The 21,785-nt window shown below is 39.0% G+C and overlaps 4 protein-coding genes across 4 annotated transcripts; all 4 read left to right on the top strand.

Moving 5' to 3' along the window:
- The first annotated feature begins 754 nt into the window (after positions 1-754).
- LOC149041068 (uncharacterized) lies at positions 755-3,236 on the top strand. Its single transcript, XM_089214342.1, has one exon. It carries the CDS (start codon positions 1,126-1,128, stop codon positions 2,668-2,670), a length of 1,545 nt encoding a protein of 514 aa, XP_089070468.1. The 5' UTR covers positions 755-1,125; the 3' UTR covers positions 2,671-3,236.
- A 3,442-nt stretch (positions 3,237-6,678) lies between these two features.
- LOC113685918 (uncharacterized) lies at positions 6,679-9,169 on the top strand. The gene is made up of 2 exons (XM_027203502.2): positions 6,679-6,941; positions 7,588-9,169. Exons 1-2 carry the CDS (start codon positions 6,935-6,937, stop codon positions 8,511-8,513), a joined length of 933 nt encoding a protein of 310 aa, XP_027059303.2. The 5' UTR covers positions 6,679-6,934; the 3' UTR covers positions 8,514-9,169.
- A 1,694-nt stretch (positions 9,170-10,863) lies between these two features.
- Positions 10,864-18,218, top strand: LOC113685917 (uncharacterized). The gene is made up of 2 exons (XM_027203501.2): positions 10,864-11,004; positions 17,067-18,218. Exon 2 carries the CDS (start codon positions 17,071-17,073, stop codon positions 17,998-18,000), a length of 930 nt encoding a protein of 309 aa, XP_027059302.2. The 5' UTR covers positions 10,864-11,004; positions 17,067-17,070; the 3' UTR covers positions 18,001-18,218.
- On the top strand, positions 10,869-15,062 carry LOC113685916 (uncharacterized). Its single transcript, XM_089214340.1, has 2 exons — positions 10,869-11,004; positions 13,672-15,062. Exon 2 carries the CDS (start codon positions 13,700-13,702, stop codon positions 14,603-14,605), a length of 906 nt encoding a protein of 301 aa, XP_089070466.1. The 5' UTR covers positions 10,869-11,004; positions 13,672-13,699; the 3' UTR covers positions 14,606-15,062.
- Positions 18,219-21,785: the final 3,567 nt, after the last annotated feature.

Below are 21,785 nucleotides of genomic sequence, written 5' to 3'. Positions count from 1 at the left end.
AAAACCTGGGAAATTGGCGGAATCAATGGCACCAAATTGTGACAAAAATAATTCTCTCGTAACTTTGTTTAACCTGTCAAGAAGACCGAAATGGACTTAAAAAAGAGCAAGCCTCGTTTTGCCTGGTCTCCATGGTACCCCAAAATTTCCCTCAGCTACGCATAGCAATTGAGCGCTTTTCGTTCCCGAATTTTTATTAGTCAAATGATCCTTCTTAACGAATTTAACTAGAAAAATGGAACAGTATCACATTGATAAAGTGCTCGCCTTTTTTCGAGAATGAAAATTTAAGATCATTTATCAGAACGTTAGTTTTTTCGAGAGGTAAATAAAATAGTCAGCATATATTTACTTTTCATATTTTTTTTTCCGAGAAAGTTATTCGAAACCCATAAACAGTGTTGATAAGACATTAGATAGATAGTTTTCAAGCTGTGTTTACCTTTGTACCATGATAGCAATTTTCTCATGGACCGTGATGAACGCGTTCACGCAGGTGACATTCAGTCATTCATATTTGGTATCTCTCAGTCTTGACGATGTTAACACATTTTGAGGCAAAAAATAATATATATCATTTCGTTGAAATCAAATTTCCTGGATTGTTGTTCTCGAGTGAGAGCTATACTTGTCCTCTTTTTTGAGAAAGGGAATAGACTAGAATGAATCATTGCATATTTATTGACAAGAGAAGAGACAATACGTCTGTCAAAATTTACATGAAGCAACCGCACCCTCATGGTATTTTCCCTCATCAAAATAAGCATTTAAGCTTCTCCTAATCTGCTGAAATAGAGTTTATATCCAAATCCGTCGACGATATGGATATATAAAGAAGAGACTTACCCGTCATGATGGTGATCACGAATGGAAACCATGGTTACACCATTTCTTACACAGAATGAAGTTAATTTTTCACGGGGAACTGATCAAACGAAAATATATTCCTTAATTAACGTTTATTAAAATCATAATGCTATCACACCTAAGGCGCCAGCTCATCCACTTTTTCTGGCTCTAAATTAATTGTTGAAAGCTGGAAAATTGGATCAATAGTACCAAATTGTGACAAAAAATAATTGTTATCGAATATTTTTGATCCCAAAAAAGTGAGCTTCTCGCGCAATGGGATGGAAGCAAAAATATTTTTTATGTTGGTCGTCTCTGATACTGTGTTGGTATCTTTTTTATTTCTGTTTCGTTGGTTTGAACTTGAACTGGCGAAAAAATGTCAAACGCAACGACTCTGAAATGGAAACGCAAATACTCAGGATTTCGAACTCAGAAAAGTTTAACGTTTCTAATTCAAATGCGTTGCTCTCTCGGAGAGATTCAATGGCTGTCATTCATTCGGATCTGTCTTATTCCAGTGCGGTGAATAACAATACTCTCTATCTGTTGATTTTGCCCTTTTCAACCAAAGAGCTGGAAACTGATCGTGTACTGGAGGACAAAGACAAACATTCCGCGAGGAAGTTGAGTGATTTTCTTCGTTCAAGGAAACAATTTCATGGTGCAACTTGTATGCAACAACAGGAAAGCCATGAAATGAAAGCCTCTGGAAATTTCACGTTGGATCAATCTTGGTGTCGTTTTGTGAAAAAAATGTGGAGCGTTCACATTAGGAATACAGGCCCTGTAAAAAACCTCGCGCTACAGAAGTCTCTCAGGCTTGACTCCGACAGTGAAACTGGGACAACTGACGCGCTTGTACAAACCTGCAATATAGTGCAAAGTCCATTTGTAATAAGGAAGGATGTGTTTCAGAAAATTGGAGGATTAATCGAAGGTTTTGGGAAATTATCCTTGTTGGAGTTTTTTCTACGATCAAAGGGCGAATTGAAGATTGCAAAGCTTGGTTCTTGCGCGTGGACACCCAAAATCAAGCGTAGAGATCGAGGAAATTTGAAAGGCTCAAAGGAGGTTCCTGAATATGCAAATTTTGCCAATAAACATACGGCACTTCGGATCGTAACGGAGAATAGAATAGAATGGACGGCTTGTGTCGCAAACTGGAAGATGTGCCCGGAGAAACCCTATGTAGAGCCACGAGGTCTACCCGGCGTAGCTGCACCGATATGTTGCAGCACTGTTTTATGGAAAATGCTGAGCGATTTTGTAAGAGGGCTAAACAAACTGGGGCTAGAATACCGAATTGTTGATGGCACCTTGTTAGGGGCTGTCAGGAGTAAAGCGATCATACCGTGGACATACGACGTAGATATTGCATTACCTAGCTCTGTGTATAAAAATGCTTCAACGTATACTGCTCTTGAAAAGGTTCTCGAAAACCAATACTATATAGGTATGTCTTTCATGGACATGCCCAGGGGGCATATTCTTGTGCCCCCGTACATCGACGTAAATACAGCCCCTTATTTTGACGGGCCTGAAGACTTAGAAGGCCAAACATTATTCAGTAGTGATCTGGAAGAAGCAGTAAAGGGAATGTTGCCAGTGTCTCAGTACTGGAGACAACGTGGCTATGTAGATTTTTATGAGGCAGGTCAAGCCCTGATGGAAGGATCGTCCATTGTCACCATCAACAATAAACAATTCGTGACCGTGAAAGATGTGGATAAAATGTTGAGTATGAATTACGGCAAGAACTATCGGCAACCAGCACTGAAAGGAGAATGGTCAGGTTTGTCAGATCACAACGGTCCCTGAAGGAAATAACTTAGATATAGTCTAGACTCTAGGAATAATACAGCGACGAGTTTGCGTCGGATTAGGGACCTTAAAAGGAAAAAGGACGGCAAAGCTGAGGAAACATGGATTAAAAAGCGTTGTAATGGTTGTTTCAGTCGTTTTACCTATAATATTTTGCGCGGGAAATTGGTGCGTGTCTAACCAAACTTGACCGATTTCCGCATGCCCCGTGTTTCATCACCGTGTTGCAAACCAGCAGGCTTTACAAATCCACAATAATAGTCCTTTGCTCTCAGCGGTCACTTTGATCGACGAGCCTTTTATTTTTCAAATATTAGTCATCAGGCAGGACTAGAGGAAATCAAAATGATCAACAGTCACTGACCCACTGATGTCAAAGTAATATCCCTGCTTTACAACATGTCAGTCATGCGTGTGAGCGTGAATTTCCCGCTCAAACTAATCTTTTACCTTAGCCAATTTCAGGTTTGATATTTTCATAAAAGAAAGTATTTAATTTAAGTCTCACTCATTTGATTTGCCGTTGTTTTCGCCATTAAATCTGCGTTCTTTCACAACTTAAACAATGAAATGCAAAGATGCAAGGCTGCTATTTGCATCACATTAGTACTAGTGTCAATAACCTTTTTCATAACAATGAAATTTTGTACGGAAGGCTTTTATCGCCTAGAAACCATTTACAAACAATTCATTTTTACAGAATAATAGCAGTTTTACTGTTCAGCCCATTTAGTTGGTTTTTCAAATATCTTCCGTTTATGTATTTTAAGTCGTTGACATGGCTCGCGAGCTGAAACGAACAAAAATAGATTTCGTGGTAAACAAGTGTTGGCTGCGTTAGGGTTTTTGGCGCCATTTTCGGATGGCCAAGAAAGATAGAAATATGCGTTGAAAAATCGTGTTTTATCATCTAATTTAACGAAGAAAAGGCTGAAAATTGACAAAAAAAGTGACCGTGTTGGGAGTTTCTTTTCACATTTTGTGACAAGCCTACAGTTCTATTGTTGATATAGAAGACTATGTTTATATATTTTGTATTGCGCTCTTTCAGTTCTAAATGTTAAAAAAAATTTAACTAAATCCTCAATGTGTTTCATACACATACACACACATACACACACTTTATTGATGCTCCCTAAGTGGGCTTTTCAGCTCAATAGAATAAAAAAAATACAAATATATAAATTAATTGAGAATCTAAATACAATAATATTATAATTACAAAATATATATCAATAATATAATATAATATATCAACTTAATAAAACATTTGCAAGATGACGTCTAAAATTCCTGGGGCATTTTAAGGACTTAATGTTATCATTCAAGGAGTTCCAGAGTTTGGCTCCTCTGAAAGCAAAGGAGCGCTGCCCTGTTGACAGGCGACATAAAGGTATATCCAAAGCACCAGATGATCGAGTTTGTCTATTATGGACTTGAGAACGTGATTTAAACATATCAGCAAGATAGTCTGGAACAAGCTTGTTAATACATTTGTGCATCATAGTAGCGTCATTTAGAATGAGTTTCTCTCTAATAGGAAGCCATTTCAACGATCGCAACCCATCCGAAATATGGTCATACTTTCTTAGTCCCAGAATAATTCGCCCAGCAAAGTTTTGGACTTTTTGTAACTTGTCAATATTGCTACTGCTGGTATTACTCCAGACAGTTGAACAATATTGGAGTTTACTAAAGACAAATGAATTTATTACTAACAGAAGTGTTTTCCTATCCAGGAGGTGCTTGATTCTGTTAATTTGGTACAATTTAAAAAGGCATTTAGAGGCAATCTCAGTGATATGTTGGTTATAACTGAGGTGTGTGTCGAGAAGAACACCCAAGTCCTTAACGACAGGCACAGGTGTTATTTCTTTGTCAAAAAGTGTTATACTGAATGATGACAGTTTCTTTAAAAGTTGTGGTAATCCAACAGCTAGAACCTTAGTTTTGTCCGGATTAATCAAAAGAGAGTTTTTACAGCACCACTGAGATATTCTCGTAAGATCTTCGTTTAAGGCGAGAATGGACGTGGGTAATTCGGCAGGTGAAAAGGACAAATACAATTTACAATCATCAACATAGGAGGCAGATAGACAACGTTTAGGAACAGAAAGGAGGTCGTTAACATAGATTGTAAACAAAACCGGACCTAAAATAGAGCCTTGCGGAACTCCGAACTCAAGTGGGAGTACTTTAGAAACTGCGTCACCGATTCGAACGCACTGTTGTCGGTTAGAAAGGCAACTCTGAAACCAATTCAACGCACCCTGGGAAAAATCGAGATTTTGTAGCTTGGATAACAAGATGTCGTGTCGAATACTATCAAATGCTTTAGACATATCTAATAAGACCATGATGGAAACTTTCTTGTTATCCATAGCCTGGAGCAACTGATCTGTAACGTACAACAGAGCGGTTTCTGTCGAGTGAAGCTTTCTATTTCCGCTCTGATGTGCTGCCAGTTTATTATTTCTAATTAGATGCTCCATAAGTTGTCCATGTACCAACCTTTCAGTGACTTTTGAGACTATTGGTAATAATGAGATGGGGCGATAGTTGTTAGGGACATCTGGATTACCGCATTTGAGAATAGGTGTAACCTCTGCTGTTTTCCATGCACGTGCAAATGTGTTGGTAACAAAGGAGTTATTCACAATGTGGGTAATTGTTGTTAGCGTACTGGGTAAACTGTCTTTAAGAATTCTAGAAGATATCTTGTCCATTCCAGGAGCTTTGTTAGATGGTAGGCTTCTAATCACCCTTTCTACCTGATTTTCCGTGACTTGATGGAGAACGAATAATTCGGGGCTAACGTCGGTGGATATGTGTAAAGGAGTCGGCACATCCAAATTTACATTAAGTCCATGATGTAAAGATAAGTCCCTGGCTTTTTGAGCAGCAATACTGCCGACGGAAGTGAAGAAATCATTTAATTCGTTAGCTAACCCAGTGGGATCCTCAGAAGCCATAAAACTATCTTGTTGTTTACGTGGTAGACACCGGTTAATGATTTTCCAAATTGAGTTAGAATTTCCATTGCTATCCAGGATCTGAGTCCTGACGTGAACTTTTTCGGCCACACGAATCTCCCTTTTCACTTCTTGACGAAAAAATCTGTATCCGTTCCAGTGGAAAGGGTCATTTGTTTTTCCCGCAAGTTTGCGCCATTGGTCGCGCGTTCTCATTAGTTGACGAATTTCTGGTGTTATAAAGGGGTTAGGTTTAGATCTAATTTTAACCCTCTTGACTGGAGCATGTTGACTTAGTACTTCCAAGAACAGTTCGTTGAATACATCGACTTGATCGCTGAAATCGTCAAATAGGCTTATTATGTGAAAAGGCGCATATGACAAATCACGTAGGAAATTGTCGGCGCTGTAATTAGTATAGCTTCTAATAGTGACGTAACAGGGCTTAATCCTTGGCTTTTTTAACTTCAGCGAGATGTAAACAAGATTGTGATCGCTAATGGTTGACATAAGGACGTCGTTTGAAGCAATTAGTTCCTCATTCGTGGTCATCACAACATCGATTAACGATTCCCCATTCTCCGTGGCTCTGGTTGGTTGATTGATTAATTGGGTGAGGTTAAAAGTAGAGCAAAAATCGTTTAAAGCACGGGATTCTGCGTTATCTTGAAGGAGGTTGCAATTGAGGTCACCCAATATAATGACATCAAGACCTGACAGGAGGGATTCGATAAGACTGTTGGCAAGATCATCTATAAAATTTAATGGAGTACTCGGTGGTCGATATACTGTGCAGATGACGAATGACTTATAACAGCGACTTTGCACTTTTAGCCACAATTGCTGAAAGTTATTATCAGAAACTGAGGATACATTCTCCAGTGATGAAACTTTGTAGTTTTTCTTAATGTAAACACATAGTCCGCCGCCAGGTTTGTGCGGGCCACGGTCTTGTCTATACAAAGTGTAACCTGGAATATGAATGCTCTCGTTGTTGACTGAAGAATCCAGCCAAGTCTCTGATATCGTAAAGATGTCGAAATTATCCCTTATTCCTAAGCAGCAACGAGCTTTCAGAAAGGAACGTCGACTACAGCTAATTTTAAACCTTTTTTACCGCCGTACAATTAACGCTTAATTAGCTTGCTTTCCGGGACAAAGGCGACAGAAGATTACATTTGCATAACGAGCACAATCGATTTGTAAGTTCCTTATTACGACGCTTTCTTGTTTGGACGTAAGAAATTACGCTACGGTTGTAAGGAGCTCCAGCGGTGGATACGCAGCAAATGGCAGGTAAATAAGTCAGTGATTGCATTGGTTAGAACAAGTTATTTACCTTCATGGAATTTTTCAGTTTTAAACCTTGAAGTTGACTGTGTTGCCACTTTAGTGCGATACTGTAAACACAGACACTTCTACGTCTTAATTTACAGTGCTTTTGGTTATTTCATAGAGTTAATTGAGGTCTTCGAGTAACGGTTTGTAGCGGTTACAATACAGTTAATCTTGTGTATTGTTGAGTAATAGTCCAAGATATTGTCGAGCGGGATAAGTCCTCAATAAGAGATTGGTCATTAATTAGCGTACCAGGGGGAGGGGGGGGTGGTGGAAAGGATATCAGGATTTTAGTTGTGTCACAATTAAATTTACCTAACCTCCCCTTTAAGGCTCTGTTGTATTCAAATGATACCCCCTCATTAACAGTAAATTTACTAGTCCCCGCCTTTTTACTCCGTCATAAACGACTGATTCCCCCTCCATTCCCCCCCCCCCCGCGAAAATCCTTTCATCCACCCCGGCGAGAAATAAAGACTAATCCCTTTCTATAATGAACCACTCGGCGGAAATCTGTTTTATGCAGACTGGGAAACCAAAAATAATCCCTCGCGATACTTGAAGGAGAAGAGTAATTCTTTAATTATTTTAAATCAAATTTTAGACGGAGCCATGGTGACCACCAAAGTTGCTCTCTGTGACTGGTTTTTATTCATGGTGTCCTACCCAAGAACACAACCGCTGACCAACACACAAAAATTCACCCAGTGGTCGGCCCTGATCGCCTATTGCCTGGGAGGAGCCAGTTTGCTTCTTTGCCCTCAGCTGTGGAAGTTTTTGTTACAGTTAAGCTTCGAGGGTCGTACTGAGGGGTACCTTCGTCTTGTTGGATTGGGTGTATTTATAATTGGATTTATACTCGTCATCTCCGCGCGCTCCAATAACCAAGTACCCAGGCACGGGGTCATTTTAGGGTCCATTCCATCGCGTCTCATCGGCGGAAATGGGATCATACTCATGATGGTCCTCAGAGGCTATATCCCGTTATCTTTTGCGCTGGTGTTCATGGTGATCGATACATCACTTCCCCTGATCACCCTGGTGTTATTGCGCCGTGAAACAAAAGAATCCTCTTCGGGAATTTCTTGCCGAAACATCTGCGCAGAAATGGTAGTCATCTTTTTCGTTGGCGTGTTCCAGTTGTTCTTCTGGCTCGTGTTTCTTATAAGGCCCGACATCGCTTATGACATCCTACAGCTTGATGAGTTCAATGGTCACTCCGCTGGCTTCTTGGCAAGTGCGTTTTTCACCCTATCCATTCATGGTTGGTATCACATAGCGAACGCATGCACTGTTAATCGACCGGCTGTCCCAGCGGCCTTTTTTTACCGAGTATTAATCAGTGTACCGGTGCTAGTCATTTTGGTTTTGGTGGATCAGATTGAGCGCAATATTTTCCTTGCTTTGATGAGTCTCGACATATGTTTTTCGATTATGATTTTACTATTTCTGGCTTTTGGCCAAAATCCTACCACACCGTTAACTGAGATTTCTGAAGAAACACTACTAAAACATGAAGATAGAGACTAAATTGTATTGTTAGGAGTAAGATTAAGAACTACGAAAGAGCCTAAAATTGCTGATAAAAGCTCGCTGAACGGGCGTAATTTATTTTGCGTTTTTCAGTGGCGCGGAAACACGGACGAGCGTGAGGCAGGCGCGAGGTAGGCGCGAGGTGAGAGCGAAGTACGAATCACGCGCGAGGGAAATAGCGCGTTTGCCTCTGTTCGCCCGGAAAACGCAAAAAAGCACGCTTGTTAAGCCAGCTAGAACTGGTGTTATATTTGTTATGTTGGGGAGAGTTTCGAAGATAATTAAAATTAATCGTAGCCTTGGTTGCAGGCGATGAAAATGAAAGGGAAGGAAAATGTAAGGTTCATTATTTCGCCACCTCGCCTCGATTCTAGGGTAGAACTACATGTAAGACTTAATATAGTGTCAAGAGAAGTAACCACTACAGTGATCAAATGCACAGTCGCACGCTTTATATGAGCAGAGTACTATTTAATTCTCTGGACATTGCATTCCGTCTTAAATGAAAGATTATTTTAAGTACAGCCTGTACAGGTCGTCATTCCTTTAGTGCTAATACGAAAAAAAGCAAACATCGAAACTAGATTCGTTTCAGGTTTTTAGCATTGATTGACAACGAAAAGTAACGGAAGTAAACTACATATACAAATTTATCTCTGGCATACACAAGAAACACAATTCAATCGGCGTTAGGGAAGGCAGATTCTTAGGAGCCCCTTGGGGGGGGAGTAGGGGATATGTGAATCTCCTTTCGGTCTAAGAAAGAGTTTTTTTGTAGTGTCCTCTCGGCATGGTGAAGACAGGAATCGTCATCTCGCAACAATAAAAAATATCAATAAAAATAAAGTCTAAAGGAAACTAGCGCCACAGATACGGTAAAATACACGAATATCTGTAATACTGTACTCAATCCCTCCTATACTTTTTCAAACACTCATAGCCTCAAGTACTAGTATACAAAGCAAAGCTTTTAGCACAACCTAGGCCTCTCGATTGTGCTCGGCAATTTTAGAGCAAATCTTGGCCTTCGCAGCAACGTTTTGTGGTTCTAATAACCTCGATTGATTTGAGCAAAATATGGGTTTAAAGGAAATATCAAGCACGAAAAAGTCAACGGTTTCATAGAAAAACTTCAATTTGTGCGAATTTCTTGAATTTTTATAAGCTTTTTGAACACATAACCTGTCACTAGACAACGTTTCGCAGACCTTTTGCGATCCTTTTCTAATCTTACTTGGGAAAATCCGTTCGAACGACGATCGGCAAGACGTCCAATGAACCATGTGTTTTGTTCCTTTAGACTTACAGAGTTCCTTTAATTTCGTCTATACTCGCGAGCAACTCTTTCAAGATAACTTTTAAGCTATTTTCCTGGACTGATGCTAGCAATTAGTGCGAAGAACAAAAACTAATTAAAAGCTTTTAATTAACGTGTATATGAAAATATCAAGACACTAAGCTGGCAACTTTTTGGATTTTTTGCAATGTTTTAGCAACTTTTTGGCATTCTAGCGAGCAATTTTCCGGCGTTCTACGAGCACAGTCTGAACAGGTCAAGCAGGGCTTGATCAGCTGGGGTACTTTTCTACCTGTGTGTTACTGACAGGGTATTGTCTTAAATATGGCCAACTTCAAGTGCTCCACCCTTTCCCCACTCTCTCACGGCGCGCGATTGTCTAAGGGACCAAACCTTATTTACCGCCGGGGTGGGTGCGGGAAATTTTGGTTCTGCTACAATAAAATTTACCTGGTCCTCCCTTAAGGCTCATTAACTCATTAATGACCCCCTCTTAAGTTGGAACTCCATCTCCACTCCGTTCCCCGTGAAAAAAGTCAACGGTTAGTCCCAGTTGGATACCGGCTTATTCCTCGTCCCACTTCTTGACAGAAGTAGGCATTGCTCCAATGTAAATAATAGTCAACCTTTGTACATCCTGCGTAAGAGAGAATTTATCGTTGGTGATATCACCATTACGATAGTCATTTTCATTATTGTTATCTTATCTATTTTTTAAGTGACCTTAAAGTAGTTTATCTCCCATTCCCTGCTGAGGAAAATGAATTCCGTGTTTCGTGCATGACAATTAATACCATGTTAAATGCTACTCGATTTATAAAAGCTTAGCGTTGTCAATATCACTAAGCTTAAACGCGAATCTTTTTTGCTTGTTTACATCTTGTTTGCTAGGTCTCGCCTTAATCTTTACCGACAAATAAGGCGAATTAAGGCGAATTAAAAAAATCAGCAAGGGTTTTGCGAACATAAGATTTGACATGAGCTGACAGATCTGAGACGGATGCCCGTGGACTGAAACTTGGTCACAATTAATCTTGAGTATCGATATCCTTCCATCTCAGCAAACAAAGAGGATATCTGCACGCACACCCCAAGCTGTAGGTGTCTACTTCTTCGCTTGTCACAAGCCGAAAGAACTGGTACTTCACTGTTCATCGTTTCAAGTCTTAGTCACTTGATCTGACTATTTTGGTAAGCAAACTTTTCTTTTGGCGGACCCTATGTGTTCGACTCGATTCACATAAATCCTCTTTGCGGCCAAACACCCGAATACAGATTCTTTATCTACACGTTGTTCTGAAACGCCAGTTCCAATTGCAGAGCTTGTCTGCTTTTTTTAAGTTTCCGCTAATAAGAGCGTCGACTGTGTCTAAGAAATCTGAAGCTACCTGTAGTTTCCTCTATTTAACAAACATAGCATTAAACCGTGAAACCTTAACAGTTATCACAGAGCTCTTTGTTCGCTAATAGAATCATACGAAGCGACCTTTGTTATCTCTGTTTTCTTAACGAATTAAGTGGTAACTTAAATTAAAAACATCGTTATTAACCGTGGATGATAACTTCGAAAGATTTTGGTAGGCTTGTTGCAATTAGGAGAAATAAGATATTCTTAATCTTACCGGAAAAATAAAATTAACGAAGTACAACCAAACGTCACCACATTTTCACCTCACAAGGCTAATCAAGGCACCCCACGCTTCTTGACATTAGAAAAGATAATTTACATTTTTTTCTCTTTGATCTGAATGTGATGTTCAGTTATTATTGCATTAACAAATCAGAGAAGTGGTTAAAGGAGGGGAGGGGAGGGGGGAGCTTATGAAACGGGATTTCCTGTTAATACACACACAAATGATTAAAAATGTTTTGTGTTTGTATTCGGTTTGAGCTAACCTATTTTTTAAACAAGTTCATGATGCGTCGTAACGATTGTTGAAGGCACAAGGAAGATATACGACGGTTGAAATGAAACACTGTTGCGAAGGAAGTTCCGTGGCAGCCCTAAAGCTATTGACTTCCGGTTTCAGCAAATTTAACAGGATCTCCATCGGAGTCCTTTTTCATCCTAATTATCTTCATATGTCAGCTGAAAATGAATAAATCCATTTCCGTTGGCAGTTTTGTGGCAAAGATATCTTGACTTCATCTCAGCTTGAGTTAAAAAAAAAAAGGTTAGTTTTAATTAATGGCTGCATGTCTCTCGTATTTCGTTTTACGTCGTTGCCAATGGGGTCCACTGTCAGAAAGGATAACTATTTACCTTGAACCGTCAAAAACCTAGCTGAATATTAACTGTCAAGAGCCTCTTGCCACGAGCAGTTCTAAATCTCGACGAATCTTTAGACTGGTACACCAGTATCCTGGTTATATCATAGGCGGCCCAAGCGTGTCATGTGTGATTTCGGGGTTTAAAGGTCGTCAGTAGGAACATCTAATATGCTGAATATGTATATTTAATTCGAGTAGTACAGGCCAAAATTTCCTCAGTATGAAGTCCATCATTCTGTCTATTTGTGTTCAATCACTCTTCAGTTTACTGAAATCGATATTTTCTGAATATTTCTCGGTTGTGGGATAAAATTTAAATTGAATTTTAAGTGTTTACTCTTGCCGTGAAAAACAAAGCAAACATTAATGTCTCCTTTCCTCAGAAATGCATAGACGTGTGAAATTATACCAGTGTCGATATGTTGGTCCATTTCTAGGTAACCAGTCAAGTTTTGTTTAAAAGAGAGCTTTAATAAATGGAAACCAGACAAGGTCGTTGTCGGAATAAATTTCGGCCATGAAAAGATGGCCGATTTATGGCTTAAAAATTAAATCTTAAATAATTGATCATGAACGATTTTAAATTTTGTAAGCTCCAACAAAATTTAGGGCACAACAAAAAAGGAAGTGCCCGGAAGACATAAAAACATAAATTAAAACAAAAGAGATCGTGACTCTCGCGCAAAGAACAGTATTGATATCAAAGTCATCAGATAGTCTTGTTACTGTTGCTCAATCGATTTCAGATGTTACGACCCAGTCCCCCTCAAGTTTTAACCCTTCAGTACTCCCTGCCTTTCTTCGTTGACTTAGTATCTTAGTTAGATATTAACAATATAGCAGAGGCAGAAGATATAAATTCTTTTATTAGGGGGCAAATAAATTTATTCAACGCACGAAATGTTACGTGTATAGCTTACTTACCATTTTCCCGCTATTTTGAAAAGAGACAACACCAGGTACAAAAGGAAGTCGACAAAATGACGTTGAAAACGGCCTGAAGATACCAGACGGCCATGAAATAAATGTAAAATGGACTTAGCACGTTATATTACGTGCGTTTAAATTTTTTTTATCATTTATCTTCCTGGCTTGTTTTTTTCCCATTTGCCTGGAAAGCTTAAAATGTAGGACTAAAACGACGGTCCTGCTGACCGCTCACTTTAACAAAATTTTCATTTTTCGTGAACGAAAGTCTAAATCTTCAAACACCTATTTTCTTTCCTTTTTCCTCTTTGTTCCTATGCTAATTAACGCTAGCTTAAGATTAAATCTTAATTCGGGTTTCTTTATCTCTCAGTTCCAAAGCCTTTATCGAATAACTTTCTCTTTTCTTCGAAGGGCATCCAATCATCAAATTGTAAAAAAAAAGAATTATATGAAATTTTCCTTTTAAATCTTTCAGATCTGAAATGAGATTTTAATAAAATGGCCCAAAGATGAGAGTTCGCCTGACTGCGAATCAAACTTTACTCCAAAAATTTGCCGTCATTTCATTTACCGCGGACATCTCGAACTCCAAGTATTGCGTAGCATTTTCTTTCCGTCAGAACTGGACTCCATTACAAATCTTTTTTTCTCTTTCAGAGGTATTTTAACTATAATTATCATCATCATGTTCGGCTTGTTAAAATTCATGCTGTCCATTCCTCGCGAGAAGCCGATGACCAAAACAGAAAGATTCACTCAGTGGTCCTGCCTACTCGCCTATGTCATCGGGGGCGCCAGCTTTCTCTTCGCCCCTCAGCTTTGGGCCTTCATATTGCAGCTGGACCTTCAGGACCGTTCTGAGGGGTACCTTCGTTTGGCGGGGCTCGGAGTGATCGAAATTGGTCTCATTCTAATGATTGCAGCTCGCTCCAATCGTAAGATGTCCCCGCATCAGGAATGTCTGACCTCAGTTGTTGGTCGCTTGCTTTTTGTTGATTCAATACTTGTGATGATGATCCTCAGAAACATGCTGCCCCTCTCTTTCGCTCTGTTTTTCATGGTCCTTGACTCGTCTCTCGCTCTCATCACCCTAGTTATTTGGTGCCGTGAAACAAACAGAGCCTCGATTGGTTCTTTTTTCAGAGAGATCTCCACGCCAGTTCTACAGCCACGTAGGCCTCTAACAGCCACCTCTACGTCGGTCATTTTCCTTCTCGGGGTCATCCAGCTGTTTTTCTGGCTCGTGTTAGTTGTCAGGCCTGATTTTGCACAACGGATGTTTTATTTGGAGCCATTTCAGGGATATTCGAGAGGTTATCTAGCCTCTTATTTGTTCCTTATATCCGTGCACGGCTTATACCACGTAGTGGGAGCCAGCAATGTCAATCATTGCTTAAGCCCCGTCTTCACTAGTTACCGCGTCTTGATCAACATGCCGGTGTTGGTGATTTTGTTTTTTGTTAACCAGATCGAGCAAAACATCTTTGTTGTGTTGACTAGTTTCGATGTGTTTTATTCTGTTGTGATAACTATCCCCGTGTGGCAAGAAAAGCGATTCCAGAACAACGAAACTGAGGTGATAGAAATTTGATTTGTTGGAAAATTCCAACAAACACAAAACTGTACTCACTCGTGAGACATCGATTTGACATACTGAGTTGATCACGGAGAGAGAAATTCGACATCTACAAGCAAAAATATATTATTTTGTTCATCATATAAACACCATAGACAAGACAATTCGACAAATGACCTTGGATTGAGCGTGGTGAACGCTTTGCCATTCATTCATCAACCTGACAGAGTGGCGCGAAAGGCGAGTGTCGTGTCAGCAGCTGATTGGCGATATCAAACACACGACAAAATGACGTTATTTTAAGTGTGCAGTCATGGCTTTTCTCGGGGCTGGAAATCCTCGTAAAACCGCAGTTCATATAAAAATTAATCAAATTAAACCATAACAAGATCTTAGTGAACAATTTTTTAAATGTTTTTTCTTTATACCCTCTATTACTTAAGATAACAAGGAATAAATCCATTTGCTAAAACGTTGTGTTGAAGGTTTCCTCCCTCGAAAAACTTTCTCAAATGAGGAATAGAGAGGACCCTGGGAACGAGGTTGAGAGAAATTGCGTTTCGCTTTTTCTACTTTGGGTCTCAAAATGTCATACGTGTTTAGCATCATTAAAAGTTGTATAACATTCTGTAACGTGACCTGAACGCCAGTTAAAAGTGCACAGGTTTCCTGAAATATTTGAAATTTGAGAATAACCTCTTTAAGTGCCTCCTTACCTGGTTTGAGTGCCTAAATTCATTTTTTTTTTTTGCGTCCGTGGAACAGACTTGTGCGCTGAACACAATAAATGAGAAGAAAAATGGAAGAGCTGGTGTTCGCTTAATATAGGTCCCGATACATACGGTCTCACAGCTAAAACTGTGGATAAGGTCTGTAATGGGTTGATTTTTGAAGAATGGAAGCTATCTACCTATGAATCACACAAATAGTGAATGATTAAATTATGTCATGAAAACAAAAGGATTGTTTTCATTTTCTTGAGATTTTGACTCCACAAACAAACTTTTGTTACCTCGTTCACAATCTCAACTCTCAATTGGTCGAGGTAATCCCAGCGCGCTCGGCAGCATTTTGTTTTGCTTTCCTATCAAAATTTCGGTAATTTGTCAGGGGGCAGAAGATGTTGACATTCTGTCCTGAATCTGTTCTAAATTGATTCTACAAACTTAACGACGGGAACAACTTCCACGGGATAGAAGCTGGTAATGATAAGCAAAAACAATCAGTTATTATAAACTGCCAGCAAAATGCAGCTAACAAACTGTGAAAGCCCAGTTTATCTAACAAGTCGCGAATCCTTTGAATTCTACAGGGACCTCGCGCTCTTTCTTCGCGAATTCCACGAACTTAACACAAACTTTGTTTTTATCACTGCTTTGTGAGGGGTTTAAAGCTGTGTCTCTGATGTTTGGTATTAATGCCATAAAATTTCGGTTATTTGTCAAGGGAGGGGAAGATGTTGACGTTCTGTCCTGAATCTGTCCTAAATTGATTCTGCAAACTTAACTACGGGAGCTACTTCCACGGAATAGAGGCTGGTAATGATAAGCGAAAAAAATCAGTAATTATAACCTGCTAATAAAATGCAATTAACAAACTGCGAAAGCTTAATTTACATAACCTGTCGCGAATCCTTCGAATTCAACAAAGGCCTTGTGCTCTTTTTTCGCGAATTCCGCTAACTTAACGCAAACTTTGTTTTATCATAGCTTTTTAACGGGTTTAAAGCTGTGTCTAATACCTACTATGTTAAATATTATGCCGAGACAAAAGAAAGTTCTTACTTCCAATACCTATTAAACAAGGTAGTCTTTGGCAGCAGGCCCTCAAACGTAGGAGACTTCGACTGCCACGCGCGGGCGAGAAGTCTCGCGCGAAACAGAACAGGAAGTTTACACCACCCGCGTGTCTACTCTCCAGAGTGGAATTTATTTCTCGCTAGGAGGCCAATTTAAAGGAGAAAGAAAAGATTGGGGTGGGGGGGAAAGATGGAATGAATAGGACAATCTCCATCAGGAAAGACTTCGTGCCGGTAAAAAAAGAAAGACTTATTTTATGCAGAACTGGATAGCTAGTGACATAAACTCCAACTGATTAAATAGAGGGAAAGATGTTTTTCGTCTCGTCACGAGCTTGGGATAAAGAAAACGTTCTGAGTTCCCATGAGGAATCGAACCTCAGACCTTCGGATTCCGCGCTCCGATGCTCTACCACTGAGCCACAGAGACTCTATGGGGAGCTGTTGAGTCTATACGGTCATGCTAAGTCGTTGCCTTCAAAATGGCCAACACACTAGTTAACTCAAAGGAGTCTTAGATTTTGTGGCAAATAGCAAGTAGGAAAATATAAAATATTCCGGTTATAACATCTTCAGCTAGCGTGTAATTTTACTATGACAATTTTTAAGCAAGCGTATCTAAAGCAAATGTTGTTGGTACTCAGAACGTTCCTCAATTTTTATTTTTTCTGCTTGTAGAGCCATGTTCATGAGAGTGCCCATCATAATCTCCAACTGGTTCAAATTCATGCTGTCCATTCCCCGCACGGAACCAATGACCAAAACAGAAAGATTCACTCAGTGGTCCTGCCTACTCGCCTATGTCATCGGGGGCGCCAGCTTCCTCTTCGTCCCTCAGCTTTGGGCCTTCATATTGCAGCTGGACCTTCAGGACCGTTCTGAGGGGTACCTTCGTTTGGTGGGGCTCGGAGTGACCGAAATTGGCCTCATTCTAATGATTGCAGCTCGCTCCAATCGTAAGATGTCCCCGCATCAGGAATGTCTGACCTCAGTTGTTGGTCGCTTGCTTTTTGTTGATTCAATACTTGTGATGATGATCCTCAGAAACATGCTGCCCCTCTCTTTCGCTCTGTTTTTCATGGTCCTTGACTCGTCTCTCGCTCTCATCACCCTAGTTATTTGGTGCCGTGAAACAAACAGAGCCTCGATTGGTTCTTTTTTCAGAGAGATCTCCACGCCAGTTCTACAGCCACGTAGGCCTCTAACAGCCACCTCTACGTCGGTCATTTTCCTTCTCGGGATCATCCAGCTGTTTTTCTGGCTCGTGTTAGTTGTCAGGCCTGATCTTGCACAGCGGATGTTCCATTTGGAGCCATTTCAAGGGTATTCGGGAGGTTATTTGGCCTCTTACTTGTTCCTTATATCCGTGCACGGCTTGTACCACGTAGTGGGAGCCAGCAATGTCAATCATAGCTTAAGCCCCGCCTTCATTAGTTACCGAATCTTGATCAACCTGCCAGCATTTGTTCTTTTGTTTCTTGTTGACCAGATCGAGAAAAACGTCTTTGTAGTTTTGATAAGTCTCGATGTGTTTTATTCTGTTGTAATTGCAATTCCTGTGTGGCAAGAAAGGCGATTCCAAGGCAAAGTTATTGAAATGAAACTTGATTAGATGGTAGTTTTTGTAATTGCAACCGTCATTTGAACTCCAAACGCAACATGCGTTGTTTAAGAATATCATGTGATATAATTAGCTACCGAATGGGATCGTGCAACACAATTGATTAACAGCTCATGCTCTCATTCTTCCTGTTCTGAGAATTGAATGTTAGCCAAACGAATGCGTTCCCATGCAAAGTACCAAAATAAACTGAAATTTTGATAATTGAATTTTTTAGCGAGTTTTTGTTTGTTAAGTTCGCGCGGACTTTTAACATGGCGCGCATGCGCTCATTCTTCCTCCAGTTTGCTCTTTTTTCTGCGTGTTTGACTGGATGTTGAGTTTTCTTGCTTCTCAGTATGAAACGTCTTCATGAGAATGATGCCCTTCGATGTGCGCAGGTAATTGCATTTATCTGTAATTCCTTCAGGACTGTTAGTTGGCAACCATGCGCACTATTTGTCAACAAACTTTTAATGCTTTGAATTGTCTGCGCGTAAAACTGTCAACTTCAAAAACGGCGGTATGCTTTTTAAGTGATAAAATCAAACAACCGAAGTGTTTTTCACTGTTTGTATCGGCATCAGTTTTGCTGTCAACAAGGCGTGGCGACAAATTTGTATTCAAGTAGTTCGGTTTCGTAACAACTGTTTTGGAAATCGTTTCACGTAGTGTCAGTCGAAAGTCGCCGGTAACTCAAATATTTTGTTTGAACTTTGCGTCGCCCATCAGAGACGGCGGGCGAAGGTAATGATTCCGAACCACTTTAAACCCGTAAAGAATACTATGCTTCAAAAAAAAAAATAAGCTTCGTAATGGACAGTGAAAAATGTTATTTCGTAAGGCGAAGCTCTCAAAATAGTTGAAAAGTTTCCAAGTCTACATGCTAAATCTAAGTACCTCATCAGACAGCGTAGAGTGTTTTTAAAAGAAGAGAATCTTCAAGTATGATTTCTTTGTAAAATTAACAACACCGAAGTCTTCATTGTCGAAAACCCCTTTTTTTTAAAAGCTATATTAGTTTGACTATTTATGATATTATGACAAATGACCAAAGCCTATTACGAAAGATTTTTTAAACACTAAAATTAATATTTATTCTTCTTAGCTGACACCTTACAAACCGTCTGCCTGATCGACCTCGCGGTAAATTCTTGTCTTGCTCTAGATATATTCTATATCTTTCTAGTACTTTTTGTAACTTAAGACATTTTTCAAGTTACTTTCAAGTTCTGAGCAATTTATGTTTTTAAAAATATAAGAATCCGACAGTTAACAGTTTAGATTTGTTTGTAAATATAAGAGCAAAAACACTATGATATAAACAATGAAATATAAAAGATTTTCTTTCATGACCGAACCTATCAAACAAACAGTATTGAAAAAATTTAGTAATAGTCTTTATTGAACATGACGTACACACACAATATAGCATTTATGACACCGCACTTTTTGAGTTTATATTTCAATTTGGCTCGAAAACTACCTATTCTATCGCGAAGAGCGAGCCTTGTTATTCACACACAAAAAAGCGCATTTTCAATAACAAAATTTAAACGTAACCAAGCGGTTGGATTTTATAATTTTCCAAATGCACAGCAGTATGTTTATTGTTTTTTATGTTAGCTATTGTTTGTCGTCACTTTGCCTTTGATCCATTCGTTTTCTCCTTTGGCACGTGGTACCAAGAATCTGGGCTGATTAACATTAGGGAGTTGGGTAGTTTTCACATAGGGACAGGTAAATCGACCACCGTAAAAGTTTAAAGGCTGACATTTCAAGCGTTCAATCTTCTTTAGAGCGATCTGACGAAGGGCTAACGCTCGACACGTCAGCCTTTAAACTCTTAACGGTGGTCGATTTACGTTTTCAACTTAGTTGTTAACACTAAAATTACATGTTATACTCTCCCACTGACGCAGCACCACAGTGTCTTTAGAAACTTACCCCCTTTATACAAAGGGACAGTTTGTTTTAGATTCATTAAGAAATATTTTTTGAAAGAGATATTTTAAGTACAACTGCACAACGTATAATTACAAAAGTTTGACTCAATGATTTCTACATGACTTTGATTCATGTATGATTTCTATATTTATTGAAAAAACATGTCAAGACGTAATTTTAATTAAAACTCCATTGTAAATGAATATTTCAATTACATAAAAGAACACGTAAAAAAAATTTGTCATCATGTTAAACGAATCAACATTCAGGGGACTGGGTTCGAGTTTCAAACAATTAGTGTAGATCACAAACGTCTTTTTCTTTTGTCTATTGTTTTTATACAAACGACACTGATTACATTAAAAATTTTGCGTGCGCTGTGTAAGGTAACGTTGCGTAACGTAGCAAGTATTTAACGTATTGTTTATCGAAGTTGTTAGTTTTACTCAGTAAGTCCGCTTGCGAACATATTTCATATTATATTTCTTGCAATCATTTTTAATCGTACGGCACGTCGTGCAGCCGTTTCGCAGTAATTCAGCTGTAATTCTTCAGCATCGCAACAAATGTGAGTATTGGTATTTTGTAGAGCTTCGTCGTTATTTTCGTTGTAATTTTCCTAAGTGTATTTAGTTTTGGTACATTTAATTTAATTTAAATTGTAACAGGTTTTCGCTCGATATCTTGTTTGCAGTTTTAACCAATCCTACCAACTGGTATCTGAAATTATTGAGATAGAATGTATCACTAAGTCGTGTTAAAAACTGTTGGTATTCATTACTGAAAGTTGGTCGCCCATGGCAGCCACAAATAGAAACATAACAAATTCTCTCACATTATCTCGATAATTAGAAAAAAATTTATTACAGAATTTGAAACTCAAACGCACATATGCTCCTAATCTTGGCATACTTTCTAGTTTCCTTCTGTTTACAATTGTACAAGTTTCATCTTTGGAAAAGATGAAATCTTCAGTCGAAATATAAAGATGGCAAATCAAGTATATTCTTTACACATTGCACTCTGCCTGGTACCATCGCTCAGACTTAGTTGTTCAGCGACAATAGGCAATAATTTGACAAGTGCACACGCCCGGTCCTGAGCGAGTCCTGACGTCATCAACTTAGACTTACTCACTTAGACTCACCCCACTCCTCCCCAGGCCATGCGCAGACAAGAAAACAAGAGATTGGTTGTAGATATTTAATAGATAACCTTAAAAACGAGGCGGCAACGTTAGCTAGTGTGGAGTGTCGTGGGTGTGTTCTTGAGCTAAATTTTAAACAAGCGGAAGGGAAAAGAACCCATAGGAAAGCCAGTTATAAGGAACAAATATAGCGAACTGAAGAATAAATTATTTTTAGGAGTATACATAATAGTTTAATAAACTGCTTAATTTACAAATTCTCAGTAAAAAGGTTTTCAAAATGATATAAGCAACTATTTTAGACAAAAATACCCAGAAAGAAAATTTATGCAAATTATAAGAGTAGCAAAGATTGGCTTCCTAATATAAATACATAAGATCCTATTTTTACTAAGTGGCGCAATTCATGTTAGCGGTTTTTTTAAAGTGTAAAGGAATTTTTCATAAATGCTCGAGCGATGGTTTCCTAGCCTTGTGCTCATGTTTCATTTGCAGATTAAAACATTCTTTAGATATCATTAATTACTTTGGAATCTTGTTACAAACTGTATCTTATTTGTCATAAAGATCTGAAAAAAATTGTGGGTGGAAATCCACCGATTCGTGAAATAGAAATAATGCAGTTAAATGTCTGGCTTCTTTGAGTATTAGATTTGAAATGGTATTATCGACCACTCATTGATCATAAATTCAGAAAATCAAG

This window comes from Pocillopora damicornis, chromosome 8, assembly GCF_964200805.1.
Source record: "Pocillopora damicornis chromosome 8, jaPocDami1.2, whole genome shotgun sequence".
In the NCBI taxonomy this organism is placed as follows: domain Eukaryota; kingdom Metazoa; phylum Cnidaria; class Anthozoa; order Scleractinia; family Pocilloporidae; genus Pocillopora; species Pocillopora damicornis.
This window is presented reverse-complemented; position numbering and strand designations above follow the sequence as displayed.